This window comes from Chiloscyllium punctatum, chromosome 23 (assembly GCF_047496795.1).
Source record: "Chiloscyllium punctatum isolate Juve2018m chromosome 23, sChiPun1.3, whole genome shotgun sequence".
NCBI lineage: Eukaryota > Metazoa > Chordata > Chondrichthyes > Orectolobiformes > Hemiscylliidae > Chiloscyllium > Chiloscyllium punctatum.
This window is the reverse complement of record NC_092761.1, coordinates 67982295-67998414: the sequence shown is the minus strand read 5'-3', so window position 1 is coordinate 67998414 and position 16120 is coordinate 67982295. Positions and strand designations below refer to the sequence as shown.

General features: G+C 38.8%; 1 protein-coding gene across 1 annotated transcript in view; it reads left to right on the top strand.

Annotated features, from left to right (window-relative positions):
- LOC140493987 (cystathionine beta-synthase-like) overlaps positions 1-16120 on the top strand; it is a 66703-nt gene that overhangs the window by 16273 nt on the left and 34310 nt on the right. Inside the window, exon 2 of the mRNA XM_072592922.1 lies at positions 14727-14904. Within this exon, the coding sequence (XP_072449023.1) occupies positions 14762-14904 (143 nt within the window). The 5' untranslated portion in view covers positions 14727-14761. The remainder of the gene's footprint in view (positions 1-14726; positions 14905-16120) is intronic.

The window sequence follows — 16120 nt, the reverse complement described above, 5'->3', positions numbered from 1 at the left end:
AGTAAAACTGTTTTCATCTGGAGGGTAGTAGAATTATTAAATGTGCTACATGAGAGAGTGGTAGAGGCATGTACTCTGGCAACATTAAGAAGCATCTGGGTAAGCACTTAAAATGCCAGGGACATAGTAGGCTATAGACCAAGTGCAGCTGAGTGGGATTAATGTAGTTTGGACTTATTGGTGGGATGAAGGGCCTGTTTCTATGCTGTATGATTCCATAACTCTGACTTTGTTTGCAGAAATCCCTCCAATTAAATATTGGCAAGACAGACGTCATTGCTTTCTGTCCCCACTCCAATTTGTCCAGCCACTGACTTCATTTCTCTCCCCAGGAGAAAGTGAGGACTGCAGATGCTGGAGATGAGAGTCAAAACGTGTGGTGCTGGAAAAGCACAGTAGGTCAGGCAGCATCCGAGGAGCAGGAGAATTGGCTTGTTAGGCATAAGCTTATGCCTGAAACATCGACTCTCCTGCTCCTCGGATGCTGCCTGACCTGCTGTGCTTTTCCAGCACCACACTTTTTGACTCTTCATCTCTCTGTCTGGCAATTGTCTGACACTAAGCTAGAATGTTAGCAATTTTATTGTCATACTTGATCCTAAGATGATCTTATAATAGCTTATTCTTACCATCACTAAGATCACCAATTTCCATTTCTGTCACAGCACTGTGTATAACCCTTTCAGCTCATCAGCCACACTAATTCATAACTTCATTACCTCTAATTCATAACTTACACTGGCTGGTCTCCAACATTCTGTCTTTTGGAAGCTTGTGGTCATCAAGTCTCCATATTCATATCCTAACTCACACAATGTCCAACTTACCTGTGATGTCTGGCCTACACTAGACCTCAGTCAAGCAACACTGTGAAGTTTGACGTTCTCATCTTTATTTGCAAATGACTTCAAGGCCTTGCCCCACTATAATATGTTCTGGTCCCACAACTCCCTCAAATATCAGCACTCTTGAGCATCTCTATTGTTAATTGCTTTGCATTTGGTTGTTGTACCTTTAGTTGCCTAGGTTAAATTTCAGGAATTTCCTTACTAGATTGGTTTGTCTCTCTATCTCACTTACTTCCTTTCAGACACTCTTCACAACGTCCACTTAGACCAAGGTTTTAGCATGTGACCAAAAATCTCTTTGTGGTCAATTATAAATTGTTTTATATTAAATACTCTTCAGGATGGAAACAAGCCCTTCAGCACAACAAGTCCACACTGACCCTCCGAAGAGCAACCTACCCAGACCCATTCCCCACCCTATATTTACCCCTGACTAAAGCACCTCACACTATGGGCAATTTAGCATGGCCAATTCACCTGGCCTGCACATCTTTGGATTGTGGGAGGAAACTGGAGCAAATCCATGCAGATACAGGGAGAATGTGCAAACTCCACACAGACAGTCACCTGAAGTAGGAATCCAACCCAGGTTCCTAGTGCTGTGAGGTAGCAGTGCTAACCACTGAGCCACCATGCCACCCAAATGTTTTATAATGTTCCTGTGAAATACTCCAGGACTTTTTATTCTATTAAAAATGCTTTATTAGTTGTTGTTTATTTCTTAAGTGTTTATGTAATTTTAAATAGTTTGATTTAGACTCAATCTAATCTATCCCGTTGTTGCTTCTTACAATAGTTTGCATTGTGGTTAGCTATAAACTTTCAAAATTGCCTGGAATACTGATTTCTATCTTATCTCACCCAATTCAAACTACACAAGTCTGGCTCTTCCTATGTCAGCAGAAATACATGCTGGGTATAGAAAGTATTCATTGAGGCTCACTCCATTTACACATGCTTATAATTTTTTCCCCATTTTTTACTATAAAACCTGGCAAATTAAGAATTAAAAAGTGACTGACAGAAGTCATTAATTCACCAACTTGAGATATTTAGAATCAGCCAAGTCACATCTTGAAGAAGAGGATACCAGGAATTTCACAGTATTAAATCACCAGACTTCATGCAAGTACGTTTTACTTAGTCACATGCTTTTTAAAATGTTTTTTAAAAACATGATGGTCATCTGGTATTGCAGTTACATTTTCCAAAAGCATTCAATTTCTCAATCATTAACATTTCATGTGAACAATTACTTTTCTGGGATTAAGTGTTCTTTCTAGGATTGTTAAAATCCACTATTTAAGGACACAAAAATTTGAATTGTAACACGTAAGTAAAATTCCTAAAAGCTACAATCAATTGATCTAGCCAATTCACAGACTGATCCTACAGAAAGTAAAGTATTTAATTATATTGAGTTAATTTATATGCATTCATTCCCATTTTCTTGTACAGAACTTGAGAATGGCTGAAAAATGCCTTTTTGTTGAATCTTTTTCATTCTGTATTCATCAAGGCAATTCACAAGAATACCAATTTAAGAAGAAAACCAATAATTACAATGCATGAGAGGGATGTGCTGATTTGTCAGCAAGTAGACTCTAATTGGTAAAGATTTTGATATGGAGAATACACTAATTAGTGATAATTTACAGTTAACTGCCAGTTCTTCTTTAAATTTTAAACCAGGGTTCGTTCTGATTGGTCAGGACTTCACTTGTCCCTGAGCAGGTTGGATCTCCAACAGTTCAATGTGCTCGATGACTGGCCTTATCGACAACTTTGTAAGGAGGACCTGAACTATTTGTTCACCATGCAGACTTGATGCTGAATTAGGGTATATCAAAGCTATCCTGCAGGGTGACTACTCTGATCTGATTAGCTCATGTCTCACTGTATGTGTATAGCAAACAAACTCAAACTGAGGTGATCCCTCTTGGTTCTGAAAAGTGCCCAATCTACCTCAGACTGAAAGATAAGAGGTCTCAAGCATGTGAGCAATAGGTGAAGATAGCTGTTTCACACTGCTAGTAGGTAGCCCCAACACAAGTGCCTTTCAGCAACATGAGAGGAGGGTGCTGATTGGATGGAAAATGCACTCTGATGGCTGGAGATGTTGCCATGGAACTTAACCAATTTAGTGACTAATGCATCAAGTAGCAAGCATGCAGCCGAAGGGGCATTGTGACATGAGCATAAAAATTCTAAGTTGATCAGCGTACTGGGGTGTTTGGTAGAATTTGTTCCTATTGTTGAGGTAAATATCACATTTCTGCAGTAGCCAACATATTTTTCAATAGAGAGTTTTCAGAGAGATGCTGTCATCTTATAACTTTTGAAGGGGCCAAGTGGGCAATATGTTTTGGATTTCCCTGTTTAACTGCACAGCTGCAGCCATTGTAGGTTTTAGCTTGACCTATGCAAATAATAATATAAATTTTTACACTCAACTACCCTATCTAATCCATTATGCTTGATCTGTATGAATATAGGTGATAAATTTGCCAAGAATGTTATTCCCATCTCACTGCACTTCCCCGTGTAAGTAAAATTTCCAGTCCTATCCTCTTTGGCAATGAAGTACTATTATAATTTATATTATAGGACAAGGCCATTTGAATTACACTGAGCTGGAAAATTTAGACCAATACCAGTTACTGTCTTGCTTGAAATGAGGTTACTGAGGCTAAGCAGGAGCATAAAACTATGACAATTTATTAAATAAGTTATGCAACACAGATGTTGGAAAGAAATATTCATAGGATAGGGATGTTACTTACCAGGGGAATGCTGTTTGCCTATCCCTAATTGCTATCAATTTGAAATCATGTTTCAAATCATGTTTGAAAGCAAGTTAACACCTGAAAGGTCTAGCTGACATCATGTGAGTATCAGGATATGAAGAACAGTTCCATGCAGGAGCTCACCAATCTTTAATCTTCACTTGCCTTTAAATTTGTACAGCATAATGCTTCATGAATAGTAATTTAAGTTTACTCTTAAGTTTAGACTGAGGTCTTGCAAATACTTGTATCTTGGATGTGCTGTAACTAGTGATTAGTTACAATACTGAACCTCACTTCTCCTTCCCCACTTGATATCAGTAAATTATTTAATACCAATCAGAAGGAATGGTGACAGTGGATCTATCCATTCCCACAAGTAAATGCATTAATATTAATCACACTGAATAATGAAATTGTGGTAGAGTCCTGTGTGCTGTGTTGATCTCATAGTGTTGAATTACAATATCAAATATTAATCTGACTGAATAATTGAATATGGGGTTTTGAGAACAGGAAAATTCTCAAACTTTGGTCAAAACAGAGGTGCCAAAATCAATAAGTGATTTAAACCTGTGATGTCATGAGAAAGAAAAGGAGAGCCTCTTATGAACTGGTTCAGTCTATGAACATGCCTCCTCTACTCTATCACTGTACATTGAGGATGTTAGAGACAACAGGAATGTCAAATAACTGCCAGTTTATTTGCGTGTGGCCTTGGAATTGGGCAAGTTAAAAACATTTTGCAGTAATTTTGGATAGGACAGTGATGTAATTAAACATCAGTGTAATAGTACAAAATTAACGACTAATGCATTGTCATACACATCCATGGGAAGAAAGGGGGATAAAGAATGACTTTGTGTTTTAGTGGGTAGAGTAGTTTGAACAATCACTCCAAAGATGTACTTGAAGGTATTTTAATGGATTGATCACTGAAACAGGCCCTAGCAGCAGGACTTCTAATAACCAATGTTATTGTGATTCTACACGACTTAGTGGTTTAGTGGTTTAATATAAGTATGCTACAGTTAATGGAACAGTATCCAAGTTGTTGAGTACCATTGCTAGTTGGGGTAAGGATCAGACCTTGAGAGTCTAACATTCTGGAAGATATGACCAAAGGATAGAACAGTGGTGAACCACAATCTTGAAATTCTGTGGTCCTTGGGTTATAAGTCCAAAGAAAGGAGTTCCACTAACAATGTCATGAGGGTAATATAGCTACAAGTCAGGATGGCATGCAACTTATCTTACAGATACTTCTGTACCTTCTGCCCTTGCTCTTTTGGTGGAAGAAGTCATAGGTTTGGAAAGTGCCATTGAAAGAACCTTGGTAAGTTGCTGCATTGCATCTTGCAAGTGACAAACACTGCTATTAATGTGCATTGGTGATGGAGTGATTGAATGTTAAAGATGATGGATGTGGTGCCAATCAAGTGGGCTTGTTTTTTTGTCCTAGATGGTATTGAGCTTCTTGGGTTTGTTGGAGCCGAACCCATTCAGGCATGAGGAATGTTTTCCATAACACTCCAGACTTGAGCCTTGCAGGTGGTAGACAAGCATTGGGAGACAGGAAGTGAGTTACTTGCCACAGAATTTCTAACCTTTGACTTGCTGTTGTAGTAAGAATATTTATATAGCTGGTCTAGTTTTGGTTCTGGTCAACAGTAACCTTCATACTTTAAAAATCACACAACACCAGGTTATAGTCCAACAGGTTTAATTGGAAACACACGAGCTTTCGGAGCGACGGTCCTTCATCAGATGATACCTGATCACCTGATGAAGGAGCGTCGCTCTGAAAGCTAGTGTGCTTCCAATTAAACCTGTTGGACTATAACCTGGTGTTGTGTGATTTTTAACTTTGTACACCTCAGTCCAACACTGGCATCTCCGCTTCATAATTTGGTAGTGTGGCATTCAGTGATTGTAGGGTACTGATGTGCAATCAGTTATTTTCTGATATTTAACTGGTTCGAATCACCCCCAGATCCCTGGTTTTAGACACTGGACTTATTTAGGGAATGTGAAAAGAAGAAGGTAATAGGCACATATTTTAGTGCAAAAGAATCTCTCTGCTTATTTAAAATACAATCGGTAAGTATAATACAAGAAATGTAGATAAACACAGAAATTGACACAATCAACTATACAAAGAACAGTAATACTATTAAATACAGTATTGACGAGATTAAACACTATTAGAGCCTAAAGACAACTATTTCCATTACACAAACTTTAATCAGGTTTCCTATCCTTAGGATTCCAATGCATTGTCACCACCCATCTTCCCCTCCTTGCTGGCTAGGTTGGGACTTTGGGGTCTTGGAGTTTATGCTCATAGCTCAAAAAAGGGTTTTGAAGTGCCTGATTGCTAAAGTTTTTGCCATTGGTTCTCTTGGTTTGGAACAGGCCTGTGTCTGGAATCTTGCTTCAAAAGCTGATTATTGGGGTGCAAGCCTGTGGGGAAGCTGCCTGTGCAGACAATTTTTGTTGAAAAAGGGTCTCCCTTCAGGTCAGACTGGGGCTGACAGTTATATTGACCGCACCCCCCTGTTAACTTCCCTCAAATTTGTGCCATCCATTGTGTTTCTGGTGTTTCCTTCTGAGGGCAATTAGTTTCCTGATCGTTAAAAGTATGTGTGAATGGATTGTGATTGACGGTGATTGCCTGATATCTCTGTAGGTCCCAGAGTGTGTGCGAGGTAGCCCAATGTGTAAAGTCTGTTTTGGGTTAGAGTCTGTTAGTATTGGTTGATTGTCCTTTAAACAACAGATGTAACTTAGAATTTCAGACTGAACAATAGTCCTAGACATAAATCTCCATACTACCGCCTCTGTTGTGATATTTCAAAAGCAATTCAAAAGCATTGCTATCACTGTAGAATCAGGCAATATTCCTCATCATCCAAAGTATTGGCCTCAATCCAGGATTTTGCCCACTATTTTTGATATTGGAAAAGTCCAGGATTTTGCCCAATACTTTGGATGATGAGGAATATTGCCTGATTCTACAGTGATAGCAATGCTTTTGAATTTCAGAAGAAGATCATTAAGTTCTCATTAGTTGGAGATGATCATTCCTGTCACATGATTGTCAGGTAATGTTACTTGCCACTTATTAGTCTGTGCCTAAATGTTGTCCAGGTCTTGTTGTACATGGATAAAGACTGTTTCAATGTCTGAGAAGTGGCAAATGGTGCTGCATGTAACAAAATCATCAGTGAACATCCCCACTTCTGGCTGTGTGACGGAAGAAAGATGAAGATGCTTAGAACAAAAACAGTACTCTGAGGACCAATTGCAGTGATATTTTGGGACTGAGATGACTGAATGAGTTGTCCAAAGGGGTCGGATAGAATTACAACATTTAAAATGCATCTGGATGGGTATATGAATATGAAAGGTTTAGAGGGATAAGAGCCAACTGCTAGCAAATGGGACTAGATTAATTTAGGATATCTGGTCAGTACGGATGAGTTGAGCCAAAGGGTCTGTTTCCATGCTGTACAGCTCTACAAGTCTATGACTCTAAGAGAAATGAATTGATTGATTTGACCAGCATCCATAACACTGAGACCAAGCAGGTAGCTTATACACATTTCTGCCCCCAGAAAACATCACCTGAAAGTCAAGAATTTGTGACATGGTATTGGGATATCAATGGAAGTGTGCAGAAGTATTGTTACATGGGAGGGAACCACCAAAAGGAAATGCATAATGAAAATGACCTGAAGAACAGCCCTGAGACAAGTACATTGGAACACATGGTTATTGTGGCCTGAAGAGCAAGTCAACACAATTTAAATTGTAGGGAGTTGACACATAATCAAAGAATTTGTCTTTAAAACAATCAAAGTGGCATTAGTGAGAAGAGATAAACATTAAAGTGAAAAGAATTTTGTGTTTGGACAATTGAAAGCTAAGAGGGGAAAATACTTAATAGCAAAAATACACAAGATGGCTATTGGTGAAGAGAGAGCTGGAGAATATTTCAAGTCCATGTTTCTGGAAGTGAATGTATTATATTCAACCAAGGATGAGCTAAAGTCCTCAAAAGCTGATAGCATAGTTTCAGTGCAGAAAGAGGGATTTGACGAAAGGGAAAAAGAAGAAAAAATAAAGAATGAGACAAAGGGAGGGAGATATTTACCACACTTGGAAGCCTACCTTCTTCCAAACTGAGATGACTGTCTTTGGAAATCACTTCTTGGTCCACATATCCATATATATCATCACAGTGCTGAGAATAAATATCTCCATGCAGAAATTAGGTACTTAAAGTCATCTCTCAAATTGGCTACCCAGTTCCCCTTTCTCTTTAAACCTCAGATAAATCCTAGCCAGAACTAGTACCTTGGAAAAATATCTGGTTAAAATGAACAAAAAAGTAGAAGAATAAATTTATAAGGCATGATATCGTGTTTGGTACGACCTGGTTTACAACATCAGCCAGACTTCTTGGATGAGGATATTGACATTATGTTTAAAAGTCACTCAAAGTTTGAAATCAAAAGATCAAGTAGCTTTATTGTTAAAAGGGAACCAGACTTATACTTTAGAAATAGGCAGACTAATTAAGAAATTGTTATGATAAATCAAAAAGGCTGTAGGAAAATGGGGACTGTCGGAAATTTGAATCCTCTTTAAACTTGTGTTCAATCAGCATTCCATACTTGGAAACAAAAACAGAAGTTGCTGGAAAAGCTCAGTAGGTCTGGCAGCATCTGTGAAGAGAAATCAGAATTAACATTTCAGGTCACGTGATCCTTCCTCAGAAGAGTTCTGAGTTTCTCAGTTCTGAGGAAGGGTCACTCAACCTGAAATGTTAACTCTGATTCCGCTTCACAGATGCTTCCAGACCTGCTGAGATTTTCCAGCAACTTCTATTTTTTTGTTTCTGATTTACAGCATCCACAGTTCTTTCAGTCTTTATTCTGTACTTGGTATTTCCTGCACAGCACAAAACCTCATTTAACTGTGCTACAGTAATAACCATCCATCAATATGAACAAGCAAAAGATTTATCAGGTGTCACTCTACACTAATGAATGTGTGTTTTTGAAAATAAGAAGGTTTTGCGATCAGAAGAAATTAAAACTAACCTTCACCTGGAGACTCAAGAGGACAATGGTCATCCAATGTCATGAATTGTTCAGCAAATCTTAGCAGGACTTCTACACTTAATGGTAAGGTCTTAGAGAGTGTTGCTGAACAGAGAGATCTTGGAGTGCAGGTTCATATCTCCTTGAAAGTCGAGACGTAGGTAGATAGGATAGTGAAGAAGGCGTTTGGTATACTTTCCTTTATTGGTCAGAGTACTGAGTACAGGAGTTGGGAGGTCATGTTGCGGCTGTACAGGACATTGGTTAGACCACTGTTGGAATATTGCGTGCAATTCTGGTCTCCTTCCTATCAGAAAGATTTTGTGAAATTTGAAAGGGTTCAGAAAAGATTTACAAGGATGTTGCCAGGGTTGGAGGATTTGAGCTATAGGGAGAGGCTGAAAAGGTTGGAGCTGTTTTCCCCAGAACGTCGGAGGCTGAGGGGTGACCTTATAGAGGTTTACAAAATTATGAGGGGCATGGATAGGGTAAATAGGCAAAATCTTTTCCCTGGAGTCAGGGAGTCCAGAACTAGAGGGCATAGGTTTAGGGTGAGAGGGGAAAGATACAAAAGAGACCTAAGGGGCAACTTTTTCACACAGAGAGTGGTACGTGTATGGAATGAGCTACCAGAAGAAGTGGTGGAGGTTGGTACAATTGCAACATTTAAGAGGCATTTGGATGGATATATGAATAGGAAGGGTTTGGAGGGATATGGGCCGGGTGCTGGCAGGTGGGACTAGATTGTGTTGGGAAATCTGGTCAGCATGGACGGGTTGGACCGAAGGTCCATGCTGTACCTTTCTATGACTCTATGACTCTATTTGTTTGACACAGTATAAGATATTTACCCCAAGCAGTGGGGTATAACAATAAATGCTCAGCGGCTTAGGAGGGCTTCTCATTTGACAGAACTTGTAGGCAGTATTCATCACATAGTGGATGTGAGAGAGTTGTTTTCTTCAAATGTAAGATGGATCAGAAGAAGAGGAGAAAGAACCAGAGATCTGCTCCTCGGATGCTGCCTGAACCCCTGTGCTTTTCCAGCACCACTCTACTCCAGAATCAGTTCCCTAATACCTTGTCTAGAAAATAGAATGGTGCCCCCAAATATTAATGAAATTAACACAATCATGTCAACATCCTGCTTGTCTTCTATCAGTGAATCATCCCCAAATGTCATGTTTGCATATTTTCTTTATCCAATTAATTAATGTGTCATATTTAAACTGCTGCTTCTTAACAAGCCCAGAACACAATCAGAAAATTGCTGGTAATTGTAATCAAAAATCTTCAAAATCAACACGTAATTTGTAATAGTTCTCCTCAATACTGACAGTCTCCTTGCAATTTATAAGTTCCATTTGCAAATTTAGAACCAACTTTTTGATGTAAATTACAAATCATTCGTGAAAATTGTGAATAGTAGTCACTGAGTAACACTGATCCTTGTTGACTATTACTTATCACGTCCTGCCTCTCTACATGGCTATTTTTTTATTCCCATTCTCTGTCTTGTGTCTTGAAGCCAGCTAGCAGTACATGCTGGAATTCTTTAATGAAGAAAGGGATAGAAGTTGGGTCATTAACAATAATGAAGGCTGAGATAAATATTTTTAATCAGTAAGGAAGGCAATGGTTATGGAGAAAAGGCATGAAACTGGAATTGATGAGTTGAATCAGCAAATAAATAATTGAATAGCCAAACGGACTCAGATGGCTGAATAGCCTAAATCTGTTCCTATGTCTTATCATCTTTTAGTCTGCTACTTGTCCATGATATTGCTTTCTCTGACATCACCCATTAGTCTATTAAGGGCACCTTACTGAAGAGCTTTTGTAAATCTAAATACAGTACATTATTATCTACTTTGTTCCCTGCTTAAATCAAAATAATAAGGTTGATCAAATTAGATTTTCCCATTGACTATTCATCACTAGACTACCTGTTAAACGCAGTGCCTGTTTGGGTGGGGGGAGGGGGGAAGAGGAAATGGCTGGGTAGTATTGTCGCCAAATTATTAATACAGAGATCGAGGTAATGTTCCGAGGACCCGGATTTGAATCCTACCATGGCAGGTGGTAAGATTCAAATTTAATAAAAATGTGGATTTAAGGGTCTAATGATGACTATGAAACCATAACTTGTTGGGGGAAAATATCCATCTGGTTCTCTAATATTCTTAACTGGTTTGGATTACACATATCTCCACACCCCCATGATGTGATTGATTCTTAACTGTTTGACAATTAGGAATGAACAATAAATGTTAGCCTGGACAGTGATACCTGCATTCTGTGAATGTATCATTTTAAAAAAAATCTATTGACTGAAAATACCCTGTATATTAGGACCTGCATAAATTCAATGGCTGATCTTGGCTATTTTATATCAGATAGATTTCTAATTCCAAGATTTCAATATAGCATCATTGATCTGTAAGAAGGATGAACACAAATAGGAAAAAAAAGATAAAGGAACATTGGAGTATGTGTATTTATCCCTGTAAGGCTGTTCTAACATTCAGTCATAGAATCACACAGCACAGAAACAGATCCTTCAGTCCAACCAATCCATGCTGCCCATAATTCCAAATAAACTAGTCCCACTTGCTTGCACTTGACTCATAGCCCTCCAAACATTTCTTATTCATGAACTTATCCAAATGTCTTTTAAACATGATTACTGTGCCTGCATCCATCACTTCCTCTGGAAGGTCATTCCATTCTCGGTACATAAAGAAAATTCCCCTCATGTCTTTTTAAGTCTTACTCCTCGCATGTTAAAAATATGGCCCCTAGTCTTGAAATTCCCACCTGAGGGAAAAGACACCTACCGATCACTTTATTGATACCCCTCAGGATTTTAGAAACTTCTGGAAGTTTGTCCCTCAACCTTCTATGCTCCAGTGAAAGAAGTCCCCACCTTTTATAAGTCTCTCCTTATAAAAGTAAACCCTCCATTCACAGCAACATTCTGGTAAATCTCTTCTGAATACTCTCCAGCTTAATAATAGCCCTCTTATAGCAGTTAGCTCAAGTCTCAACTTGTTTGTTGTGGCTTGTTTCCAAATCTTTTGATAAGCAAATCTAATAAAATTCTATTGAAGTCAGTGTTAAAAATTTCAATGCTTTCGACTCAACATGATTTTGGGAAAGTTTGCTGAATTTCCATTATAATTTTTGAGAAGGAGAGCTCTCCGACATCAGCCCTAAATGGTCTAACTCCAATTTTAAGGTCATACATACTTCTGCTAGATTCTCACATGAAAAGAAATATTTTCTTACTCTCTGCCCCAACAGATCATTCTACACACCGCAATTAAACCATTCTCCGTTTTATGTTTGAAGGAATTCAAATCTGCTTCATGTAATCTGTTCTCATTTTTAACTCCAGTATCTCCATTATTAATTTGGTGAATTTTGTGCTGCATCTCTTGCAAGACAAACAGCCAATATATTCTTGCTGTGATATGATGTCTCAGACTAAACGCAGAAATCCAGATGTTGGCTATGCAAATTTTTACATAATCATGGTCCTGTTTACCTAAAGCCATATTCCATTAGCCTGTGGAAATTTCAAAGATTTGGGCCTATCCACTTGCCTTTAATGACTTTTTTATTTGTTCCATCATTTACACAATACTTTAACGTGTTTTTAAAAGTCAAATAACTCCATGGCAGCTGGTATCCTGTCACCAAGTCACCCTTTATTTACATGTGACCAGCTAGCTTAGAGCCAGTCCCCAGTGTAGTGAGAGTCCTTTTTTTTATTGTTTTTTTAATTTTTCTTTTCCTTTACCTCACACTACTACCTGACAGTGGTAGTGCTTATTTTTTCCCCAGCACCCATGTCATATGTGTGCAGGTGTCAGACACAGTGAAAAACAACAAGTGCATAAATCTTTATTTATATTCCACCACCAGGAAGAAAGGAAACACCTGAGTGGCCAGTGAAAAGCAATGCCTTTCTCAGAGGGCAATGCTGCGTGATTAAACAATGAAGGGGAGGGCAGGGATTAAATCAAAATAGAGTTGGAGGGGGAAGGAATCTGGTTTCTATCTGTCAGCCACAGGTCCCTGATTGTCCCAGGTCAAATAGCCTCAATCGGGGATCACGTTCTTAATGAGATCCACCTGGCCCTCGTTCCACTCAGCTTTTGAGGTGCGAAGTATTGAAAATATTCGCATACCTTTGGCTTTTAAATACTTACTTCCTGAAATTTTGCTTGCATTATGTTCTGGCAGTCAGCCCTAATAACAAGGTAGCAGAGTTCATTGACAGAAATTACTATCCTTTCTCACCATTGCGGGGAACAATAGTTGGGAAACCATTGTGATATTTGAACAGACTGTTTCCATTCTAATTGCAATTTCCTTTGACCAGAAAGGAGAAGTTTTGATTTCAAGTTTCTGTAAGAGGAGGTAACGACAATTTTCCTGAATACTAGTAGAACCATCTTAGAATGTAATGCTTCATAAGCCATGGCGACTTACTGGCTTTTGGAGTTTGCAATGCCAGGTCAATGTCAACTTCTTCACACAATGGGTATGGAAATGTGTTGGAGGCGGGTTCAACTGAAGTATTCAAAAGGGCATTGGAAGATTATTTGGTCAGAAATAGCGATATGGAGTAAAGGCAGGAGATTGGCCATGAGTAATAGAATCAGTGCAGGCACGATGGACTGAATGGGTTTCTCTGTGCCGTAACAATTCCATGACCCTGTGATTATGTGATAGGTGTGGTTGAATCTGTGCCAATTGTCGAACAGCTTGCATTCCAGACTGTAAAAACTCACCTGCATTCCTCATTTGTCTATAACCAAATAAAAACTAGGGTGAAGCAGACAGAAAATTTAAATTACACAGCTCATGTCAAATGCAGTGTAATTATGCACAACAAGGAACAGAAAAGTAGGAGGGTTCACTAAGCTATGAACCCATTGGACAGAAGATAAGCATTTAAAGTTTTCTAATTGTTGATGCCAAGCCAAAACCTTCCAAAAGGAATCGAACTTCCCTCTCTCTACACATTGCCTTGAATTTGTTCCAGAAGAAAACCATCAGAATTTAACTACTCATTCTCCGGGTAAGGTTTGAGTGAACAAGATTTGTGTAATTAATTTCTTCACAAACACCTTTATTTTTCTTTTAAATGATAATTATAGCTGCCACTAACTAAAGCAATTAACAAAATGGGGTGTCTCAGTAATCTTCATTGTAACGATTATTTCTGATCATTCAGAAGCTTGAAAAAGTGACTGACTTTTGATATAAAAAGTGTATGAAAATGACTTCAGTTGTTCTGCTGTTCTTGCTCTCAGTCTAAAATGATTGAATCATGTCTAAAGTGATTTATCAAGAAAACGTGAATTTACAGGGACTAAAATGTTGCAAGGAAGCTCTTGACTGTTATTGAAATATCAAATTGCATTATCCTGTCAGGGAATTTATCCAATTATAACAGGGAAAATCTATTTTTTTTTATATTACTTAAAATACAATGCCAAAACTTCTTCAAACATAATTCAGGCACGGTCTTTTGATGGTTTAGCTAGAATTCAATTGTTTTATAGAATCTTGTTTGCTATTCAAAACTCCATTTCAGAAAGCTCACCATTGTAGGTGTTAGGTCAGCCTGACTGAGGTTGCCTCCATAGCATGCTGACTCTCCAAAATCCATTATATCCATGCTTTGGACTTGCAAATGCTGCGAATGTACTATCCTGAAGTTTTAGATCTGACCTTTTATCCAAGCTAATGAAAGGCCATTTCAACCAGAAGCATTAACTTTGTTTCTCTCCACAGATGCTGCCTGCGTTTTTCCACTGTTTTACCTTGGGTGTTAGAAACTAACTCAGTGTACTCTGGAAATTGAACTGAAGGCTGAGAAGTTTGCATTAGTCTGTTGCACACAGAGCAGAATCTTTAACAGATGATCAAGACTGGAAACAGATAAAAGTATTTATCTTTTTTCCCTACAGATTAAATAAGTTTGGTCTTTAACTCCACTGTTCACATGATGACCTCTGAACAGAGCAACAAAATGAAAGAGAATCAAATACAGGAACCTCAGCAGCCAAGAATGCCAGACCTTCCATCACGCTGCACCTGGAGTCTGGAGATGGCGCCATCCAAATCTCCACACACTCAAGATCAGCTGTAGGTATTACATAAGATTCAGAGAATTAGCTTCACAGCAGCAAGGCCACGTGTCATTGAAATCGTGTAACAAGTAGTTTTACTTTCTAAGTCATAGAGACGTATAGCACGGAACAGATGCTTTGGTCCAACTCGTCCCTGCCGACCAGGTATCTTAAATTAATCTAGTCCCATTTGCCAGTACTTGCCCCATGTCCCTCTAAACCCTTGCTATTCAGACACCCATATAGATGCCTTTTAAATGTTGTAATTGTACCAGCCTCTACCACTTCTCCTGGCAGCTCATTCCATACATGCAAAACCCTTTGTGTGAAAAATGTTGCCCCTTAGGTCCCTTTTATATCTTTCCCCTCTCACTCTAAACCTATGCCCTCTAGTTCTGGAGGCCCCGGCCCCCGCCCCCGCCCCCGCCCCCGCCCCCGCCCCCGCCCCCAGGGTAAAAAAGATCCTTGTCTATTTATCCTATCCATGTCCCTCATGATTTTATAAGGTCGCCTGTCAGCCTCTGACGCTCTGTGAAAACAGCCCCAGCCTATTCAGCATCTCCCTCTCACTCAATCCTCCAATCCTCGCAACATCCTTGTAAATCTTTTCTGAACCCTTTCAAGTTTCACAACATTCTTCCAATAGAAAGGAGACCAGAATTGCAAGTAATATTTCAAAAGTGGCCTAACTAACGTCCAGTACAGCCAGAACATGACCTCCCAACTCCTATACTCAGTGCTCTGACCAATAAAGGAAAGCATACCAAATGTCTTCTTCACTATCCTATCTACCTGCAACTCTACTTTCAAGTAACTATGAACCTGCACTCCAAGGTATTTTTGTTCAGTAATACTCCTTACCATTAAGTGTATAAGTCCCGCTCTAAATTGCTTTTCCCAAATGCAGTACCTTACATTTATCTAAATTAAACTCCATCTGCCACTCCTCAGCCCATTTGCCCACCTGATCAAGATCCCAACAAAATCAAGTATCTTTGTTTAGTCGAAGCTCTTTTGGGGATCACATTTAGTAAATCCACTTATTTTGTGTGAGTGCAATGGAGATTAATAAAGTGATTCTCTTTGTAGCATTAAAGTCCAACTTCACTCAACATACCTGCACAAGTGAAGGTCACAGAATGAACTATTCTGGTGTAATTCTCTGTTTGTTCAACTAACTCCTCTGAGTAAGAATGTAATGCATTATCAATATCAGTTTCACCAAATGGAAT